This window comes from Protopterus annectens, chromosome 4.part0, assembly GCF_019279795.1.
Source record: "Protopterus annectens isolate FY-2018-M chromosome 4.part0, PAN1.0, whole genome shotgun sequence".
Classification (NCBI taxonomy): Eukaryota; Metazoa; Chordata; order Ceratodontiformes; family Protopteridae; genus Protopterus; species Protopterus annectens.
Window position 1 is genome coordinate 1,167,555,477 of NC_056733.1, and position 20,224 is coordinate 1,167,575,700.

Genomic DNA, 20,224 nt, shown 5'->3' on the forward strand with positions numbered 1-20,224 from the left:
CAACATTAATAATATCCCCCTAAGTTCAAACCCAGTGATAAGAAATTTAGGAACACAGCTTGATAGCAATCTTAATTTCGATCATCAGGTGTCCACAGTAAAAGGAAGGCCTTCTACATTGCATACCTCGTAAGCAAGAGTATAACATCCAGAGCTAAGGAGGTTATAACTGCCCTGTACACGGCTCTCATCAGACCAATAATAGAATATAATGCTCCCTTCTGTACGTACCTCACCACACATCTGTAGCGACTGGAGAGACCTCAGCGGTTTCTCACCAAGAAATTTCAGGGCCTACAACACATGACATACATGGACAGACTGAAGGCCCTATCACTTTACTCAGTGTTGTATAGACTGTTTAGAGGCAACTTGTGCCTGGCAGTCTCAGACCCTGCCTTGATGAAGCTGCTGCACATCCGCAAATCCAATGGGACAAAATTCACTCCTCTAGGGATCTTAACCTAGCCTGCGATATTAACAGGACATGCTGGAGAGACAGATGTGTCTCCCAGAGGCTGCCACTCCTCTGGAACAAACTCCCAATTTATGGAAAACAGAGCTCCTCAATGACCCTATTTAAGCATAACCTGGTCAATTGGATGGGAAACTGTAAATTTACAGCTGGGGTTTCATCTATGTTATCGGCCACGGTGGTGCAGTGGTTAGTGTTGTCACCTTACAGGAAGAGATTCTCTGGTTTGGTTCTCGGCTGGAGCGCCTTCTGTGCAGAGTCTGCATGTCCTCCCTGCAGTCGAGTGAGTTTTAAAGACATGCAGGTAGGTGTGAGTGTGTGTGCGTGTGCCTTCTGTGAAGGGTGGATGTTGGGCTGGCAACTCGACACCGTAAAAGCTCCACTGCCAATCTATCTGTGGACTGGTGATCTGCTGTGGTGGACCCTATTGGGAGAAGCCTAAAGAAGTTGCTTTTTTGTTTTCACCTATATCCCTCTTAAACAGGAGGAGCTGGTGCTGATCTTAGATTCACACGCAAACATAGACCATATATCTTGGTCCATAAGGGAACAAGGGTATAACGTGGCTAGGCTTGTAGAGGCTTTAGGGCCAACAGCCTAGTAACCATCTATGATACTATGTAGGAGGGACAGGGTGAAAATATAAGACAAAATCTGGACCTTGTTGCAAAATTCAGTGACAATTGAGAGATATGGAGGCATCTGCTTTTTGCACACAAACACATTTTAAGAGGGAAAGTGCAAAACATCTGAGTCAGCATTAGGGGACTTATACCTTTCAGTACTAGAAAGCTGCACAAAGCCTAGAATAATGGGATGACAAAGGCCCAAAAATAGGAACAGATTTTAAATACCCCTCGTATAGGGTTGCCACCTTTTCAAATGGCCATAGTGGGACATTTTCAGGACACACATCAGATTTTACAGGCCGGACACAAACCCACGGACAGTACAAAGGATAGAACTTCCCTTTTTTGCCTAAATATAAGCTTATTCTTGAAGCAGTTTAGTAGCTTATCCTGTTTCTTGTAACATGTTGGTATTTTAGATATAGAAATAACTATTTTATGCAACTATCCCATTACATATGGGACATAATTATGTCCTACAATCTCAGGACATTTGCCATTTATAATATTTTTGGACAGGACAAAACCGCCCAAAGAGGGACTGTCCCTCACAAAGTGGGACAAGTGGTAACCCTACCCTCGTATGTACTTGGAGAAAATTGTTAGGAAAAAAAGAATTTGTGTTAGCATGCATTTTTTCAAGAGTATGAAATTTGAAACTCAAATGTATGTCATGTAGTGACTTCAGTGCTCTGTGATTTGCTAGAAAACCACAAATTTTATAAAGTATACATAGACCAAAAATATAACAAAAAAAAATCTGGACAGTTAAGAGGTACTCTCTATACTAATGTAGGATTAAAAACAGCGCGAAACGCCGCGTGCCACCTGTTGATATGCCTTAACCAGAAGACTGTCACATCCACTTTTAATTTTTGTAGTATCTAAAGCTTGTGTTATAATTCAGAAGGGAACAAAAAATGAAAACGACTACAGAAAATTCATTCACATTAGTTTACGTTAATCGATTTGGCGACCACGCTAGTGGTACTGCTATTCGCTATCGTCGAATAGTAAAACGTAAGAAAAGATTGCGTGAGGAGCCGACCCAAACCGCGAAAAACAGCATAAGTACAGTGTGCCACAGAAAGAACCGAACAAATGATATCGCTAGCAGTAAAGATAGTGGAAAGGCGTACGCAAAGGGTAAGGAGACTTTTCAAGTAATGAACCCAAAAGGTGAACGAAATACTTTCAAAGGAAGCAAAACAGTCGCTTGTTCAAATGACAGCGGGTTGAGAAACAAGTCAGTGTGTAGAAAAAACGAATCGGGTGGCAAAAAAATAATTTGGAGACAAAAAAACGAACCTCTAGTTGGACTTTTAAATAAACGTTCGTTGAAAGACCTTGACGTGGAAATGCCAGCTTCCGGTCAAAATAAAATACTCACTCAGCTGTTCCCAAGCTACTACGGAGTGCTCCAGACACAACTTTCCATAAATGAAGGTACGTTTTTATAAGTTATTGTTTATTTGATTTTGAACTATTAAATCAATAAGTAAGGCACTGGGAGCAGTGCATACATGAAGCATGTCAACCACCATTTTTAAATACTTTAGTAACATTTTCCATTGGAAAGCAAGAACTATAAAGAAGACGGATACCTACGTTAATACTTAACAAGAAAAATCACAATAAAAAGAAAACCCTGGCGGCATTTGAAATCACACATTACGGGATTACAAACTGGCTCATGAACAGAGCACATGTCAAGGTCGGGGATGCTGGGTGACTGGTGGAATTCCCCAGGGGTACTTATTGGCACCCTCTTTTGTGGCATTTATCAACGCTGACAAGGCTCTCTGGGTAAGTTCACTAATGATTGTAGGTTTTGTAGTTGTCAAGTCGACGAATGATGCAAATCCCGAGTGGAACTTTCAGGTGTTAACACACTGGGTCATAGGTGGTTACTAAGCTGTGGGAATTTTATGGTTATTATATAGATTAGTATACATAAGCATTCACATGCCGGCTCTGTCATTTAATTCAGGGGTAAATTTGGGATTTCCTAATCATACTTGTCCAATTTACTTTTGAAAATAGTTAGGGATGAGCTTTGCTTCACATGAATGGGAAATCTCTTCCAGAGAAGGAGTAATCTGAGCCACATACCTACATCATGTCCTGCTTATGGAGCTGACAAGACTTAGGTCCTTGGTATGGGTACTTCTGATTTTGTTTGCTTTCCAAATGTACAACAAATCCATCAGTGTGGGATCAGACGATGCCTTGTAGGCTACACATAGCCACACAGCAGTCTGTAGGAGAGAGAGAGTACACAGTAGAGCTTTGCAGCATTCTGACTAAGACTTGTTTACTCCCCGCATTCTTTTTTGTATGGAACGTTTGTGGTCACTCAAGCGGTTTCAAGTGTCTGGTTAGGTACACGTTAAAGGGTGTGTTGTACTCAATCACTGGTCTGATTGAGAGCTGAGTACGATGGAACAATGATCTTCTTGGACGTGGATGCCTTACCCTTACTTATAAGTTGTGCAGTGTAGAATGATTTTCTCACCATAGTAGACACGTGGTAGTCAAAGGACAGGCTATTGTCAACATTTGTTCCTAGATGCCTGACCACTGGGTCTACTGTTAGGGATGTATTGTCAATGTGATAGGTTTCAGGTATGGCCATCTTTCCAAGAAGTACTATCGTGCATTTTTTTTCCACACTGAGTTAGTCCATGGCTTTGGCACCAATTTTTTGTGTCCGGTCCTCTTGAAGATTGGCTGTGTCTTTAGAGGATTCATGACCATGCTTGTAGTCGCCTGCAGACTTGGTCAGCCAGAAGCCCTTGGCATTTGTTTTGACTTTAGAGAAGTAGATGCCAAAAAGGAGAGGCCCCAGCACTGATCCCTGTAGGAATGTGCAATCCATCAGGCAACAGATCGGTCCGGGGAAGTAAATATTGTGGGAAGAAATATCTAGGGAATTGTTATGGCTAGGCTTGCATAGGCCCTAGGGCCGATAGCCTAGTACCAACCTATGGCCTGCAATGCTTCAGTGAGTTATTGTGATAAACACCTTGGCCAGGTTGAAGTAGTAGTGTGCATCTTTTTGCCCTCATCCATAGCTTTAGTGTTCTTCTCAAAGGAGTCCATTAGCTTAAGTGGACGTGACCTGCCTTTGACAAAACCAAACTGGGTAGGGTCCACTGTCTGTGGGTTTCCCATGTTATTATTTATCTGATCCTTGATAATTCTTATGGCCTTTCTTACAAGACTAGTCAAACTTATGGGTTTTTAATTCCCTGGTGCATGGAGAACTGGCTCAAACTAAACGCTAAGAAATGCAGTATCACTTCCTTTCATAAACAACAAATTGCTATCACTTGTGACACCTCACTGTCCAATTAGTCTGTAGTAGTCCGGAAGTCCTTCTATATATCACAATTAATTACCAAGGGCGTCAATTCAAAAGCCAAAGAAGTTACTGTCCTACTGTACTCTGCACTGGTTAAACCTGTTATAGAATATAATGCAGTCATTGGCATGTATCTCACTATATATATTACAAAACTTGAAAGACTGTAGAGGTTCCTAACAAAAGGAATCTGTAGTCTCAAAAATTTAAGCTACCAGTAATGGCTGGAGTCACTGTTCCTGTATTCAACATCATATAGAGTCTTGAGGGAAGACCCATGCCTTGCTTTTTTTTGCCCTTTTTTGCCCTTATGGATCCCATTATTTGAGATCTCGTTTTTCTTGATGTGTCAGATAGTACAAACAGGCACTAGATCTGAATCTAGGGTTACCACCTGTCCCAATTTGGGCAGTTGTGTCCTGTGAAAAAACCTAAAAAATGTCAAATGTCCTGAGATTTTAAGACAAACTGTATTTCTTAAGTTTTCTAAAATAGTTGCATAAAACAGTTATTTCGTATATGTAACACATAAATATTATATGAAATAGCATACGCAACGTAAATGCTATAAAAATAAGCTTTTATTTTGGCAAAAAAGTGAAGTTCTGTCCTTTGCACTGGCCATGGGTATGATTTGTCCTGCAAAATCTCACGTTTCTACAAAAAAGTCCCACTTTGGGTATTTGAATAGGTGGCAACCCTATCTGAATCAACATCAACAAATAAAAAAAAAAAGCTAAATGGAGGAATAGGGTTATCACTCTGTGTCTTCCCTTGCTTTAGAATAGACTCTCCTTACATATCCAGTAGTGTGATTTTGCTGTCTGCCTTCTGATAGTTTAGACGAGTGGATGACATACATTACACTCTGGGACATACAGATCCTGCTCTTCTTTTAAAGGTTATCTGAGGGTGGTTGTTGGCAAGGTACATATCGCCTTTGATCTAATAGCCTTGTATTTCCCATGATTCCCTGGTTCCAGGGGCAATAAATGTCTTGAGTTTTGGCACATCCATGTGTCTCTCTTATACTGGCATGTCTGGGTGGACGTATGGGGCATGATAACGATGCCTGAGCTTTGTAGACTATCTGGATGTACAGTATTGATTGCATGATGCTCTACATCTATAAACATTTGTTGTGGTAAACTGATTACATAACTGTGCTTTCTCCACATCAGCTCTCCGAGAGAGAGAGAGAGTGGCTCCACCTTGGGACTTGAGGTGTGAATTAGAAAAGTTAAGTCTCCCTCCTTTTGAACCAGCTGCTACTTATTCTTTGAAGAGGAAACTACCTTGTTAGTAGTATTAACGTCAGCCAGAAGAGTTTCTGAGTTGTAGACCCTTTTGCACATTCCTCCTAAGTCTTTGAATCAGTCCTTCTTTCATGCTTAGAGTGGTTTCTGAATTTGCTGTTAATCAGTTTGTGCAGCTTCCTTTCCAAACCTTCATAGGCAGTTCAGATTTTATTTAGGGAAAAAAGTTGCTGTCTATCGTATTTTTTTAGTCTGGCAGTTAAAACAGAGGACTAAAGCTGTTATTTGTTAATGAGCTGTTTCCTGTCCCCATGGTACAGAGTTTGATTCCTTCCACCTTTGTTTGCCTGCTGTGTGAGTTTGAACAAGTCACTTAACTAGATATCACTCCTAGGTTGCCCTCGAAAAGAGACCTGTCTGTCCAATGGGCTTTCTTGGTCATCAGATAAGTAAAATGAAATAAATTAAAAAAAAGACAGTAGACCAAAGAAAATCTGAACAGTTGTTTTGCGTTTTTTTGCATGGAAGAAAACAAGCATACTAATGTCTAAACTATTTTCCTAGTGGCTCTGTAGTGCATTTCACGTCTGTTGTTCTAATTATGGCAAACAGTTAAATTGGATATTCGCCTAAGAGCAGTTACCCCAGGGGCTTTCATGTGGGATGGGGAGTGGACTTGAAACCGTTCTGGAAGTAGCCATTTGATCATTGGTTCGCATTTTCAGTGAACATCACAGACTGGGTGATGTGTTCATTATATCACTGTTGCAGTAGCATAAAGTTATATGGGGAAGTACCCTGTCATGGCTTTCACACGTTTGGCTAGTATACTAAACCTTTTGGGTGCTTTACTCACATACTGTATGGAAACTAAAACACACAAAAGTGCTGGTATAAATTGGACATACAGGTACCAAAATTCAGAACTTTCTTGAAGATGCACTTATCGTCTCAGCATCTTCAGTGATGGTGGTTGGCTTGCAACTAAAGTTTATTGCAATTCGCATCTGTTGTTCAGATTGTGGTAGACTGTTACCTGGAGTAGTGTCTGCTGCCTACCTTTTACTGTATTTTATTGCTATAAACTAATTTGCACTGTTGTACTGAAATTGTCTGCCTTACTGGGCCTGTTTAAATCACTTTCACTGTTTGTAAAGCTTTGTTAGCTAGTTTCACTCTGTCAAAGGTATTAACTGGAAATTTTGTCCATTTGTTAAGCATCTGTTTGTTCTTATTTTCCTGCTAGGAGTGTTTCATATAACAGATTTGTTTGCAGTTAAAAGCATTCTCTAGAGTCTCCTTGCTCCTTTTTCTGTTTAAAACTTTCATTTGGTGTCTCACTTCTGTTTTTCTGCTGTGATAAACATTTCTATAGTGTTTTCTGCCTAAAATAGTGTAGCTAGTAGCAGCAGCATTGTCCAGTTTCAGGTTTGTTGTCTCTGGGCCTGGTTGTTTGCAGTGGGTGTTTGTTCTGAGCATATTTTCCAGGCCATCTTGGATTAGCAAAAGACATTCTTCACTTTAGTGAGAGGATCGTGTTGATTGTGCACTGGCTGGTAAAGGTTGGCTGGTCTAGGGCTTAGAGTAAGCATGTCATTGGTTCTTTTGAACTTTTTAAAGTTGTTTCAGGCTTGAACCTTCTGGTATTTAAGCCCTACCTTTGACAGGTGCTTATTCACACTGAGCTGAACGGAGGAGGGGCACTGACCACAACTCTGATCTGTGATGTATAACAATAAGTATCATGTTTTCTTGCTTATTTTACTATGTATTGCTTATTCTTACCATTTATTGCACTTTTTAGTGTCTGCTGCCTACTTTTTACTGTATTTTATTGCTATAAACTAATCTGCACTGTTGCACTGCTATTGTCTGATTACTGGGCCTGTTAAATCACTTTTGGTACTGTCTCACTATTTTGTAAAGCTTTTTAGCAAGTTTCACTATGTGAAATGTATTAACTGGAAAATGTCTCCATTTGTTAAGCATTTGTTTGTTCTGATTTTCAGGGAGTGTATCCTATAACTGATTTGTTTGCAGTTAAAAGTATTCTTTAGAGTCTCCTTGCTCCTTTTTCTGTTTAAAACTTTCATTTAGTGTCTCACTGCTGTTTTTCTGCTGTGACAAACATTTTTGTAGTGTTTTCTGCCTAAAATAGTGTAGCTAGTAGCTGTAGCATAGTTTCCCATCCTTCCTCTCTGTTGTTGTCTTGTTCTTAAACTTTGTGGCTTTGCAGTTACCCACCCCTACTGTAAATTTGATCTGGGACACTCCTCCCAGTCCACTCTCATTAGCTCATTCTGTCTAATAGAGAGAGAACATTTGGGAAGGCCAACCACCTTAGTTTCTTAACCTTGAATTATCTTTTGTTCCTTCTTTCTCCCTTTCCACTTTACTAAAAAAAGTCTTTATTCAGCTGCTTTTACAATATTTGTGTTTCCTCCTCTTACTGTATTACTTCATCTTGCTTTTCTGCTACTTGATCTCAAAAGTGTTCAGTTGCATCTTTTCTGCTGCATTTATTACTGCTTGTTTTCAGCCTGTTTAAATTTTGTATGTGTTATTCTAAGCCTCTTAGTTTTGGTTTAAGCACTTGGGTTTTAGGCCTACCCCTTCGCTCCACCCTGGCCTCTCTCCCTCAGATTATGACAAATATAGAGGGACAGTTTCCTACGGTTTCTCCTGCCAGCCTGGTTGATATGGGCATTCTGAGGAAGTGTAGCAACTGCCTCATGTACACAGACAACCATCTACTACTACCACCTAGGAACACAATTTGTGAGAGATGCAGTTACATTAAGAACCTAGAGTCTGTGCTGTCTCCCTCATAAGCCAGTATATCTGGCACTGAGAAGGTTGCCAACACAATCACTACACCTCAAACACTACGCACAGCTGCTCAACACGTATTTACATATGGAGAGGTACTCAACAAAAACAAACCCAAACATAGGAGACCTCAGAGGCAAAAACACATGCAAACTCCACAACCCTCCACACTACATACCATGCATAGTCCACACATCTATGTCTCACAACCAGTAAGGCCTAACCATAAACCCAACATATTAGTCATAGGAGACTCCATTGTGAGACATACAGATATGCCTCTCACCAGGCTAGATAAGGAAAAAGTCACGCTTAGTTGTTTCTCAGGTGTCAGAATCAGTCATATCACACACGCACTCAAGTCTCTGAACAACAGGTACTGTTATGACCATGTCATAGTCCATGTTGGAGTGAATGACTTGAGACGTACCTCCCTGGACTATATGAAGAGTGACATGATTGAGCTCGCTGAATATGTGTCTCAGAGAAGTATGCCCCTAGTTTTAAGCAGCATTCTACCGTCACCCAGAATGATGCCTCAATACAAGCAGAAGATGATTGACTTTAACAGTTTGCTTAGTTTCTGGTGTCATTTCAGGGGGATATAGTACATGACAGCCTGGGAAGATATGATCGACAGACCATGATGCCTTTCTACACTTGGCCTGCATTTGTCTCACTTGGGCTTCAGGCTTTTGGCAAAGGCCCTTGCCTCCCCCATAGTGCCTTTTTTAGGAAAAGTCATGAGGTTGATACTACCAACATAAAGATTTCAACAAAACGCAAATTAAAGGTCATTCTGCTAAATGCTAGGAGTCTAAACATGAAACTGCACTCATTGCAAGCTTTCTTAACCCTGGCAGATGCTGACATTTGTGCAGTCACAGAAACCTTTTTCAAAGCTGTGGAGAGCACCCCAGCCTTACCTGGTTACTCATCCTATCATACTTTCAGACCCCAAACTGTGGGCAGCAAAGCCAAAGGAGGTGGAGTTTCAGTATATATTAAAGACACACACACACACACACACACACACACACACACACACACACACACACACACACACACACACACACCTCCAGGCTGGTCAAATAGTATGTTGTTGTTGTCTTTCGGCTTTTCCCGGTTAGGGGTCGCCACAATAGAACTCCAGTTCGCTAATGATTGGCAGTAGATTTTCACGAACGTTGAGGTGCCAGCTTGATGTTCAACCTTCAGCGAAGGTACGCCCATTTACGCATGTCTTTAGAATGCCCACCAAACTGTGGGGAGGACATGCCGACTCCATACAGAAGGCACTCCCTGCACTCCAGCCGATAATCAAATGGGAGAACCTCTTGCTGTGAGGCAACAACGCTACCGCTGCACCACTGCGGCTGTAGGAAACACTCCAGGTGCAGTTAACCATTGACAAGACCCCTATTCAAATCATAGCTAGCTACAGGTCTGCAAATTTGACTCAAGATGCTCACTCCACCTATCTGGACCTCTTCGTATCTATCAACATTCAACACTTTACCCTGATCCTGGGCTACTTTAACTACCCAACCATAGATTGGAAAACCTCCTCATGCCAGAACTCAAACACCCAGAGATTCCTCTGTTTTATAAATGCAAATGCCTTGGAACAGATAGTTAATACCCCCACAAGAGGTGAAAATATCTTGGACCGGGTTTTAACCAATATGAGTAACCACTGCAGCACTCCTGTAGTATGATCCTCCCTGGTAAGATCCGACCATAAAGTGGTCAGTTTGAAGCCACCATCTCCCCTGACCCCCCTCTAGTTAGGGTCAAACAAACTTCTCCAAAGCTGATTACAACCTCCTGAGGGATGGTATAAACAGCTTCACAGTCCCCTCCTCCTCTGTAGGAACTGGCGCCAATGTCCGTATCTACACCAAAGTATTAAACAAGCATTTATATAGATGCATGGAATCAGGAATACCTGACAGGACAAAATCATCCTCCGCAAGGAAGAGTAAACCTGCCTGGTGTAAATCTGCAATAAATAAACTATATAACGAAAGGAAAAAAAAATTGCTGTCCAGGACCAAGAAGGAACATGTGCCCAATTGGAAGCAATCTCTCCTTAGCCTGAACAAGCAAATAAGAGCACTAGTGAAATCCTCTACAGCCAACTTTGAGTCCAAATTGGCCACATCTACTAGAGACAGTCATAAGGCCTTCTTCACATATGTCCGCAATCTCAAAAGAAGCACCCAGATCTGTTCAGAACTGGCGTTTAAGGACACCACATACACAAATGCTATAGATATAGCCAACCTTCTGACTGAGAGATACAGCTAAAACTTCACCCCTCTGTCCCCCCATCAGTAAATCAGGGCATCCTCAGTACCTGTCCCCCCCACCCCTTATCTCTAGGGAACAGGTCATCGCTGCCCTCTCAAAGGCAAAAAAATACAACCTCCATGGGACCCGATAACATCCCAGGTTGCATCCTACATGAACTTGTAGCACCATTAGGCACCCTATTCAACCAAAGCCTGAGTACAGGCTTTATCCCAGCCGAGTGGAAGACATCCCTTTACACAAAGGTGCAGCATCCACCAATCTGGGAAATTATAGACTCATCAGCCTAACTAGCCTGATCTGCAAGTCCACGGAATGGATTATCATAGACCTCATTACAGGGACATTGGCAAGCTCCAAACACTAGACCCCAGACTTTGTCAAGTAGAGGTCATGTCTCTTAAATCCGTTCGACTTCTTTGAGACAGTCTCCAAAGCGATGCCGAGGGGAAGATGGTGCACACCGCCTACCTTGACCTGGCCAAAGCCTTCGACACTTGGGCATGATGGATAAGACTCTCTCAACTAGGCATCAATCCATATGTTACTAGATGCGTAGCAAAGTGGCTCACTGATAGAACCCATCTAATCAAAATAGGGGAAGCCACCCCAAGCACTGGACCCGTAATGAGCGGTGTACCCCAGGGATCATTCCTGGGGCCTCTGTTATTCAGGATATACTTCTCTGAGGTGCAGGCCAAAACCAGTGGGCTATGGCTGACCAAGTTTGCAGATGACTGCAAGCTGGATGTGGTCATCAATTCCCCAAGTGATGTGGACGTCCTCCAAGAGGGTCTCACCCAAACAAATGACTGGTGCCAGAAACACTGCCTCTAGCTGAATGCCAAAAAATGCATTATCGTCCTCTTTGGGGAGAGTGACGTCCTCGCATATTATCACATTAATAACAACGTCCTAAGCATGAAATCAGTCGTGAGGGATTTTGGCACCCAGGTTCATAGCAACCTGACTTTATACCACCATGTTGCTTCCGTTGTATGGAAAGCTTTCTACACGGCCCACTTCACAAGTAAAGGGGATCTCATCAAGGAACAAGGAGATCATAACATCCCTGTATTCTTCCCTCATAAGGCCAGTTATTGAGTACAGCACCCCCTTTGGCATGTCCCTCACAAAGCACATGCAGCAGCTGGAGAGACCACAGAGGTTCCTCACCAGGAGAATCCAGGGCCTCAAACATATACCCTACACATATAGGCCAAAAGCTCTGTCCCTCTACTCAGTTTCATACAGACTTCTCAGAGGCGAGAGAATGTTAATTGGAGTAAGTGGCTTGATGGGCTGTAGTAGCTTAAATGTGAGTGTGTTAGGCATTTCTGTAGTCTGAAGAAGCGGTGTAATATCGCAAAAGCACTTGCTCTCTATATTAATAACATTTGTTTCCTGTGCTGTATGGCTCGATATTTTGTTTTATTTTGATATTTGGATTTTTACTGATATCAAGCCTTTGTCCACATACTTTACTTTGTTTCTAATTGTGATACTTGGTTGTGACTTGGTTGTGGAGTATGGCAGAAGGATGGAATGTAGAGTTGGATTACAATCCAGTCAACAGGTCTACAACATCACAACTTGATTGTTTGAACAGGACTTTAAGTAATGCTTCTAATCCTCTCTTTGATTCAGTAATGGGGCAAGGAGATGCTAATGGCACCGTAAATGAAGCTCTGCAGAATTTCTTCAGTAGACGAGTGAGGGAACTGGAGAACAAATTGTACAACTTTAAATGGCTTCAATGGCACAGTTTTCACCTTGAAGCTGCACTGCATCACAAGTTAGTTCCTAGGGGGCTGAGAATTTTGAATATTCCCACCTATGGAAACACCTACCTGGAACTTTTACAAAAATGGCAGGCACTATTTGAAGTTAAGTATGGACTATATGAAATTATTAATTGATTTTTTTCTGCCACAAGAAAAGGAGTTGATTGAAATCGGGGACCTGCAAGTGACTATTTGCACCAGTTTTCCAGTAGAGGTGATTGGCGATCAGTTCGATATTCTACACGGGGCTGTTGTGAACTATGAAAGGAGGCTATGTGCAACAAAAACCAAAACAACTTCTCTAAGAGACCTGAATGATTTTAAAACTGGTGTCATTTTTTCCTGGCCCAGAGAGCGTGGGGATCATATAGCAGCTCCTGTACTGGCAACAGAAGTATCTGTTGCCTTAGAAATGGCACTGTCATCAATACCTGTAACAATGTCTGATGGGGCAATACTGTGGGAAAGGGAAATCAAATGGCAGATCAGATTGAATGCTGGTTGTACCCCTGGTATTAATGAACACATTCCCACTAAACCTCTTATTAGGGTTTAGTTTCTCTTTATAGTGCAGCCAGTATTATTTTTAGATAAATATAGAATGAAGTATGTAGTGTATTTTTTATACATTTTTTATATATTTTTATAAATGTTGGAATTATTTATATGTACTTGTGAATTATACTATTTTGTATTTAGAATATATTGTTGTTTCTGTACTCACAAGAAAGAATTTTGATATCAATAGGACTAGTTCTTTTTAACATTTTGATTGTCACAAAAGTAATAGGTTTGGTTAAGTGATTAATTGGCTTAATGGGTGGGAAATTAAGGTATAAAAGTGTGTTTAATTGATTTCTGGTTGTTCTGATGAAACCTACATATTGTGGGTGAAAGCACTCAACAACTTGTTATATTGGACAATAAACAGTGGTTTTTATTCAATATTGGATCCTGTCACAGTTTTTCTTCTTGGAATCTTTTCGTGGTTACAGTCGTTTCGATAGTGTTTGGATTCTTGGAAGTGTTTGTTCAGGGCTGCAGGAGTGTCAGGAATGAACATGGCGGCTGTTTCAACTTCTTCAACATCAGAAGCAATAAATATAGCTGTAAATACAGTCTCCTTAGTAAATCCAGCTCCTTTTCCCTTCAAGGGGTCGTTTCCAATAAAAATCAAAGAGCGATCGAAGAGCAGAACCAGGAAATGGCGTGTTTGGGGCCTTCAGAGCATGAAAGAGACATGTATGAGTATGTGAGCCAGGGACAAGATGTAAATAGTCTTGTTTTGAACTTATCTTCTTTTGCGTTAACATCTGCACAGATTTCTTTGCCGAACAAAGGATTATCCTTTGTTCCAGTGAGGAGATCAGATAAGGTTGATTTTTTGACTGATTTAAGATTATTTTGTAGGAATTTAACATGAAAGAGGATTTTTCCAACCTCCACTACCTCTGTAAGAGAATTTAAGAAACCCAGCGTATGTGTGCCTAAAACTACCCTGCTGTTGAACTACCCTGCTGTTGATATGTTTTTGCTGGTCTATGCTAAACAGGTACGAGATGCATGTGATGGAGGCTGTAGTGCATCTTTTTATAATTTGAGTAAATCTGAGTTTAGACAGTGACTTTTATAGAAATCCGGCCAGCAGGTAAAGGTGGTGGGGTTGTAGTCATGGGCAAAGACTGTTATCAACAAATGTCTGAACATTTAAGTGACACTACTGTATATTTAAGCATTTCTTGTTCCTTTTACAGGGCGTGATGGAAAGGGTATCATTTTTAGTTTTTGATATATTTATGACAGGGCTAATCACAGAAGACTTGTTTAAATATTTTAATGTGGAATTTCCTATAGTCCTGATATTATACGGGCTACCTAAAGTATATAAAAAATATGGTTAGCCCACCCATTAAACCAGTCGTCACGAGTATTGGTTGGGCTACAAAACCCTTATTTAGTATATATGTGGAAAAAACTTTACGGCTTGTTTTAGATATGGTTAGTAATGTGTTGAAAGATACAAAAACTTTTCTGAATCAGTTGTATACTGTTGTTTCCAATATTGATAGAGATTACATCTACAATGGACATTGAATCATTGTTTACACTGATTCCTAATGTTTGGGGTATTGACAGTGGTAGAAAAATTTTGGTCACTAAACAGAATTTTTCTTCTGAGAAAGTAGAGTTAGTATGTACACTAGAGATTATATTGGAAAACTTTTTTTTTTTTTTTAGGGATGAGTTCTATCTTCAGAGGGTTGGTGTGGCTATAGGCACAAACTTGGCTTTGGCACATTAGGAAGAGGTGTATGTTTTGAATAACAATGATTACTTGGGACAAATCATTTGGTATACCTGTTTTGTGGATGATATTTTTCTTTTGTGGGGCGGTTCTAGTAAACGTTTGAATGATTTTGTTAGATACTTGCATATTACAACTTTTTTAAAGTTGACATGTCAGCATTCAAATGATGAGATAAGCTATTAGGGTCACTTAAAACTGGCCTGTTTAGGAAACCTAGTAGGAAGAATAATCTACATAAAAATAGTATGCATCCAGGACATGTGCCTAGAAATGCTATTAGAGGACAGACCTTGAGGATGATGAGATTGCATAATGATGGTGAACACTTAATGTTGGCCTTAGGAACTTTAAAAGATGATTTTATGGCCAGAGGTTATTCTGAGAAGGAGATAGATGCTTGTGTTCGACAGTGTCTGTCAGAGAGAGACACTAAACATAAATCTTATTTTTCAGGGACCACCTGTGCTGCTACTAATGATGTTCCTGCCTGTTTGCACAACAGGACCAGGGTTCCACCTGTTTGCATAACAGGATCAGGATTCCACTAACATTTTCTGGTGATGTTAATATTTATTGTCAGATTATTAAGAACAATTGGCATATATTACAGACCTCTGATGAACTTAAGGGAATAGAAGGTGATAGACCCTATTTTTCTTATAAGAACAATATGTTTCTTAAAAGACAGCTGTGCTACAAATCTTCAGGCCATAAGCTTATAATTGACTCACAGAGGCACGGCACCTATCTGTGCAGAAATTGTCTGGCATGCGAATACATTCACACAGGGTGTAATTATACTCGTCCAGGTATAGGAGTATCTATTGAATGTGACTTCTATGCTAATTGTAGAAAGAGAAATGTAATATATTTGTTATTGTCGTTACTGCCCAGTCTTCTATATCGGGAAGACTAATCGTTCACTGAGACAGCTTATTATGGAACATTTAAGGTACATAAATTCCAAAGAGTAATGCTCTAGCGAAACGTGATGGCTGAGGGTTTGCGACATACATATACATTTTTCATTTTAGAGATTTTATTAGAGAGCATCAGGGGTGGTGACTTTAAAAATAAGGCTGAGGCAACAGAACAGAAATGGATTATTCATTTTAAAGCGTATAGACCTCCTGGTATTAATGATGCTGTGACTTTGAACCCTTTTTTACGTGCATGCAAATTACCACATTAAAAATTACTGTTGATATTTATATTTTTTTTAATTTTATGTTTATGTACGTTTTTTAGTACTTTTGTATGAGTGTTATGACATTCTGAGAGAAGGTGTATACATTTCTCTTTAGGAATGTTAATTGGAGTAAGCTGCTGAGTTGATGGGTTGTAGTAGCTTAAATATGATGGTTAGGCATTTTTGTAGTCTGAAGAAGAGGTGCAATATCACAAAAGTGCTTGCTCTCTATATTAAAATTTGTCTCCTGTGCTGTACGGCTCGATATTTGTTTTATTTTGATATTTGGATTTTTACTGATATTGAGCCTTTGTTCACATACTCTGCTTTGTTTCTTCTTCTCAGAGGTGGTCTCTGTCTGGCATACAGAGCAGTCTCAGACCCCACCTCGATGAGACTGCTGCATATCTGCAAGTCATGCTCCACTCGATTAACCCGCATGCGCGACCTTAACCTGGTCTGTGACATCAATAAGACTTGTTGGCGGGGCAGATTTGTGTCACAAAGACTCCTCCATCTGTGGAATAGACTCCCTCTCCACATCAAGCAGAGTACCTCATTATCCTTTTTTAAGCGCACGTCAAGCAGAGTACGTCATTATCCCATTTTAAGCGCAATCTGGATAACTGGATGGGAAACAGAAAATACACCCCCTGGGATTCCAACTATGTCCCTGCTGGACATGGGCTTCGGTTCCTGGGCTAAACTCTTGGCTAGGCGTATAAGGACCTCGGGGCCAATAGCCTAGTAACTTCCTATGACGCCATTCTACCAGAGCAGCACAGGAAGCCGACACTTTTTCCTTAGTCCATACTTTCAGCAAACATTACAGATTGGATGATGTTCTATCATTGTTGCAGCAGCATAACGCTATATGAAGATGTATTCTGCCAAAAATATTAGACATTTTAGACTCTGGACTACTTTTATTCATAACAGACAATGCAGTTATATAGCATGTAAAACGGGTGATGACAGGATCCTGCACCACTCTCCCCCTTGCAGACTAGCTATGGTTGCATGAGAATTGGCAATTCAGCACAGCCTATGCCTACAGGCAGTGCATGTTCCATCAGGGCAGAACACAAGTACAGAATCCCTGGACAGACCCTCATGAATGGATGTTACACCCAAAGGTCTTCCAGGAGATTGTCTACCAATGGGGAGCTTCCCCAGTAGATCTGTTTGTCTACCAGTGGGGAGCTTCCCCAGTAGATCTGTTTGCCTCCATTCACAGCAGATAGCTACAGGAGTTCTGTACCAGGACACCTTGCAGAGGGGTTTGGAAAACAGATGCATTTTCTTATCCATGGAGAATGTTTCTTTATGCCTTTCCCCTCATTCTTCTGGTAACCAGAGTCTTGCTCAAGATAAAGAAGGACTCTCCAAAGATATTCCTGGTAGCTCCCTTTTGGGCCAGACTACATTGATTCCCCTTTCCTGCATCAGGCCAGAACAATTGCCAAAAAATTCCTCACAGACTGGACATACTCGCACAGGACAAGGAATCTTTCATCCACCTCAACATTCATAACCTACACCTGACTATATGGACTAGGTTTTTGATTCCATTTAGTCACCTTTTTTCAAAGGGCACAAACCGGTGTTAAAAGAGATTAGAAAATCTGCCAGTAGAAGATCAATTTAATTGGTAGAGATTTTCTAGTTGGAGACCTAATAGAGATAAGGATTCAACCCAGGTTTGGGTATTCAGTGCTTATGTGAATTGCTCAAGTCAGGCCTGTTCTACACCTTTATCAAACTGTGTCTGTCTGCCACTGGACCCCCCCCCCTTCTTCTTTCCTTGTTCCAAGTCTAGCATTTCTTGAAAGGTGTTTTGCATATTAGATCTCCTATGAAACAGGTGACTATTGCTTGGAATTTTAATTTTGTATTTGAGAAGTTGACTGTGTATCCTTTTTGAACATTTACCTACTGTTTCCCTGAACATTTTAATTTGGAAGACAGTTTTACTCATTGTTCTGACTTTGGCTAGATGAGTATCTTGAGTTGCAACCCTCATTTCTTCCCAGCACCATTTTTATCTTTCACAAAGATAAGGTGACTCCTAAGAGCCCATGCCTACAGTGGTTTCTGAATTCACCTTAAATCAATCTGTTCCCCTCTCTGTATCCTTCCTTCAACCAAATCATTTATTTATCCTTTTGTCCAGGTTGATCACACCACACTAGGATAAGGGGAGAGAATTCTGCAGCCCTGGATTTCCAGAAGTAACTCTGGTTCTACTTGGAAAGGACAAGGGATTTCAGAATGTCTGACCCAACTCTTTTCCTTTTTTGTAGGCAAAAAAGAAGGAAAGGCAGTTTCCAAGCAAACTATTTCCAAATGATTATCTCGGGCCATTCTGTTCTGCTATTCTCTTCATGGAAAATGCCTTCCACAGAAGGTCAAGGCTCACTCAACCAGAGCTGTGGCTACTTCAGGGGCCTTTTGATGCACTGTATGTATATAACACTGATGTTGTAGAGGTGGCAAGGTGGTAATTTGTGCACACTTTTACAAAGTACTACAACGTGACTGACTGTGACCCATTTTCCAGATCCAGAACAGGATTTACTAGATATATTCTCTGACTCTGGTCCTGTTTCCTTCCTCCAGTTTTCTAAGCTTTGGCAATCGCCCCATATATTTATTTATGCTACTTGCAGCAGTGATCTACTAATGATGACTATAGCACAGTTTTGTAAGTTAACTTACCGTAACAGTAACTACTCAAATATATCACTGTTGCATTATTAACACCCTCCTTCCCTTTATCTCCTTTTTATTCTTTTGTTTGCCCTTGGCTGGAGTGGATTTCCAGTCTCTGCTGTTTCCTTTTTTTGACACAGCATAGTTTAGAATGACTTAATATCATTTGGCTTTATCCTCCCTTTTTGGGACAAGAAAGTTTTGAATTTTGGTACCTCTATGTCTTCTTTATACCAGCACACTTGCATGCTTTAGTGGGTGGATGTTGCACAAAGAAGGTGCCCAAAAGCTTTAGTATACTAGCAAGACATCTAGTTTCCTTGGCAGGATATGTTCCCCATATAGCTTTATGGTACTGCAATCGTGATCAAGCATCTATTGTTATGGCAAGTTAACACAACTGAACTTTATTTATGGAAAGAACTGGATTTGCTTAGGCTGTTTTTCATAACATACTAAATGTGGGGGAAATACCCCCTTTCTCCACACCATCTCTGAACACTGGCAGCCATCCCATATGTATTTTATGAAGAACATAGTACAGTTGCGTAGTTAATGGTGGTTGTTTGAATAGATCATTATAGTATGTATTCCTTCCCTCCCTTCATTGCCTCCTGGAATATTTCTTTGAAATTTTATCTTTTGGCTAGGGTGGGGTATTTCCTAAGTTATTTCCTTTCCCCCACCCTAAATCTTACTGTGGTCTCAAAATCCACTTTGTGTTTAATATTTTTTACCTCCGTTTACGCATTTCTTCAGGAAGCTACACTGCGGTCTAACTTATTTTTTTTTATCACCACAGAAAGTGTGTGGACGTTTGTACCTCTTGTACCATGCAGACTAGCGTGGACATGCACCTTGTGGAAAATGGATCCTGAGCTTTGGGAAGCTGCCCGGATGGAGATGGCCCTTGTGAGAAGTTCCTGATATTAAGAATACTACCATGATCTGTTTAAAAAATCGACCATTACAGCAAGTTACAAATAAAATTGCTCTATGAGTAAAATACTTGGTCTGGAAGTGAATTGTTTTCTTTGGATAGTGCATTGTGGGAGATTGGTTTTGTAGCCTTGCAAAGTTTTGTGTATCCTGTTATGTGCCGTGTAGTCCTAAAAGCTGAAGCTGTGGTGGCCTCAGTCCTAATTGTTCATGTGACCACAGCTCTACTTAAAGCTCTAGCATTGTGTTTAAGTACCCATAACCTTTGATCTAATAAGAAGAGTTGTGTCTGTCTTTAGTTTATCTTAACTAAAAACTGACTCACCTGCTGGTTCTGACAGTCTTCATTGCCTCAACCCTTCTTCACATTTATAGCTTCTGCCTGACCCAAAACATCATGCCTGATATCTGGAAAACAGCCTTTGT

The 20,224-nt window shown here is 40.7% G+C and overlaps 1 protein-coding gene across 1 annotated transcript; it reads left to right on the forward strand.

Annotated features, from left to right (window-relative positions):
* Nucleotides 1–1,927: 1,927 nt before the first annotated feature.
* Nucleotides 1,928–19,867, forward strand: LOC122800170. Its single transcript, XM_044069682.1, has 2 exons — nucleotides 1,928–2,550; nucleotides 19,662–19,867. The coding sequence occupies exons 1-2, from the start codon at nucleotides 2,025–2,027 to the stop codon at nucleotides 19,784–19,786; spliced, it is 651 nt and encodes a 216-aa protein (XP_043925617.1). The 5' UTR covers nucleotides 1,928–2,024; the 3' UTR covers nucleotides 19,787–19,867.
* Nucleotides 19,868–20,224: the final 357 nt, after the last annotated feature.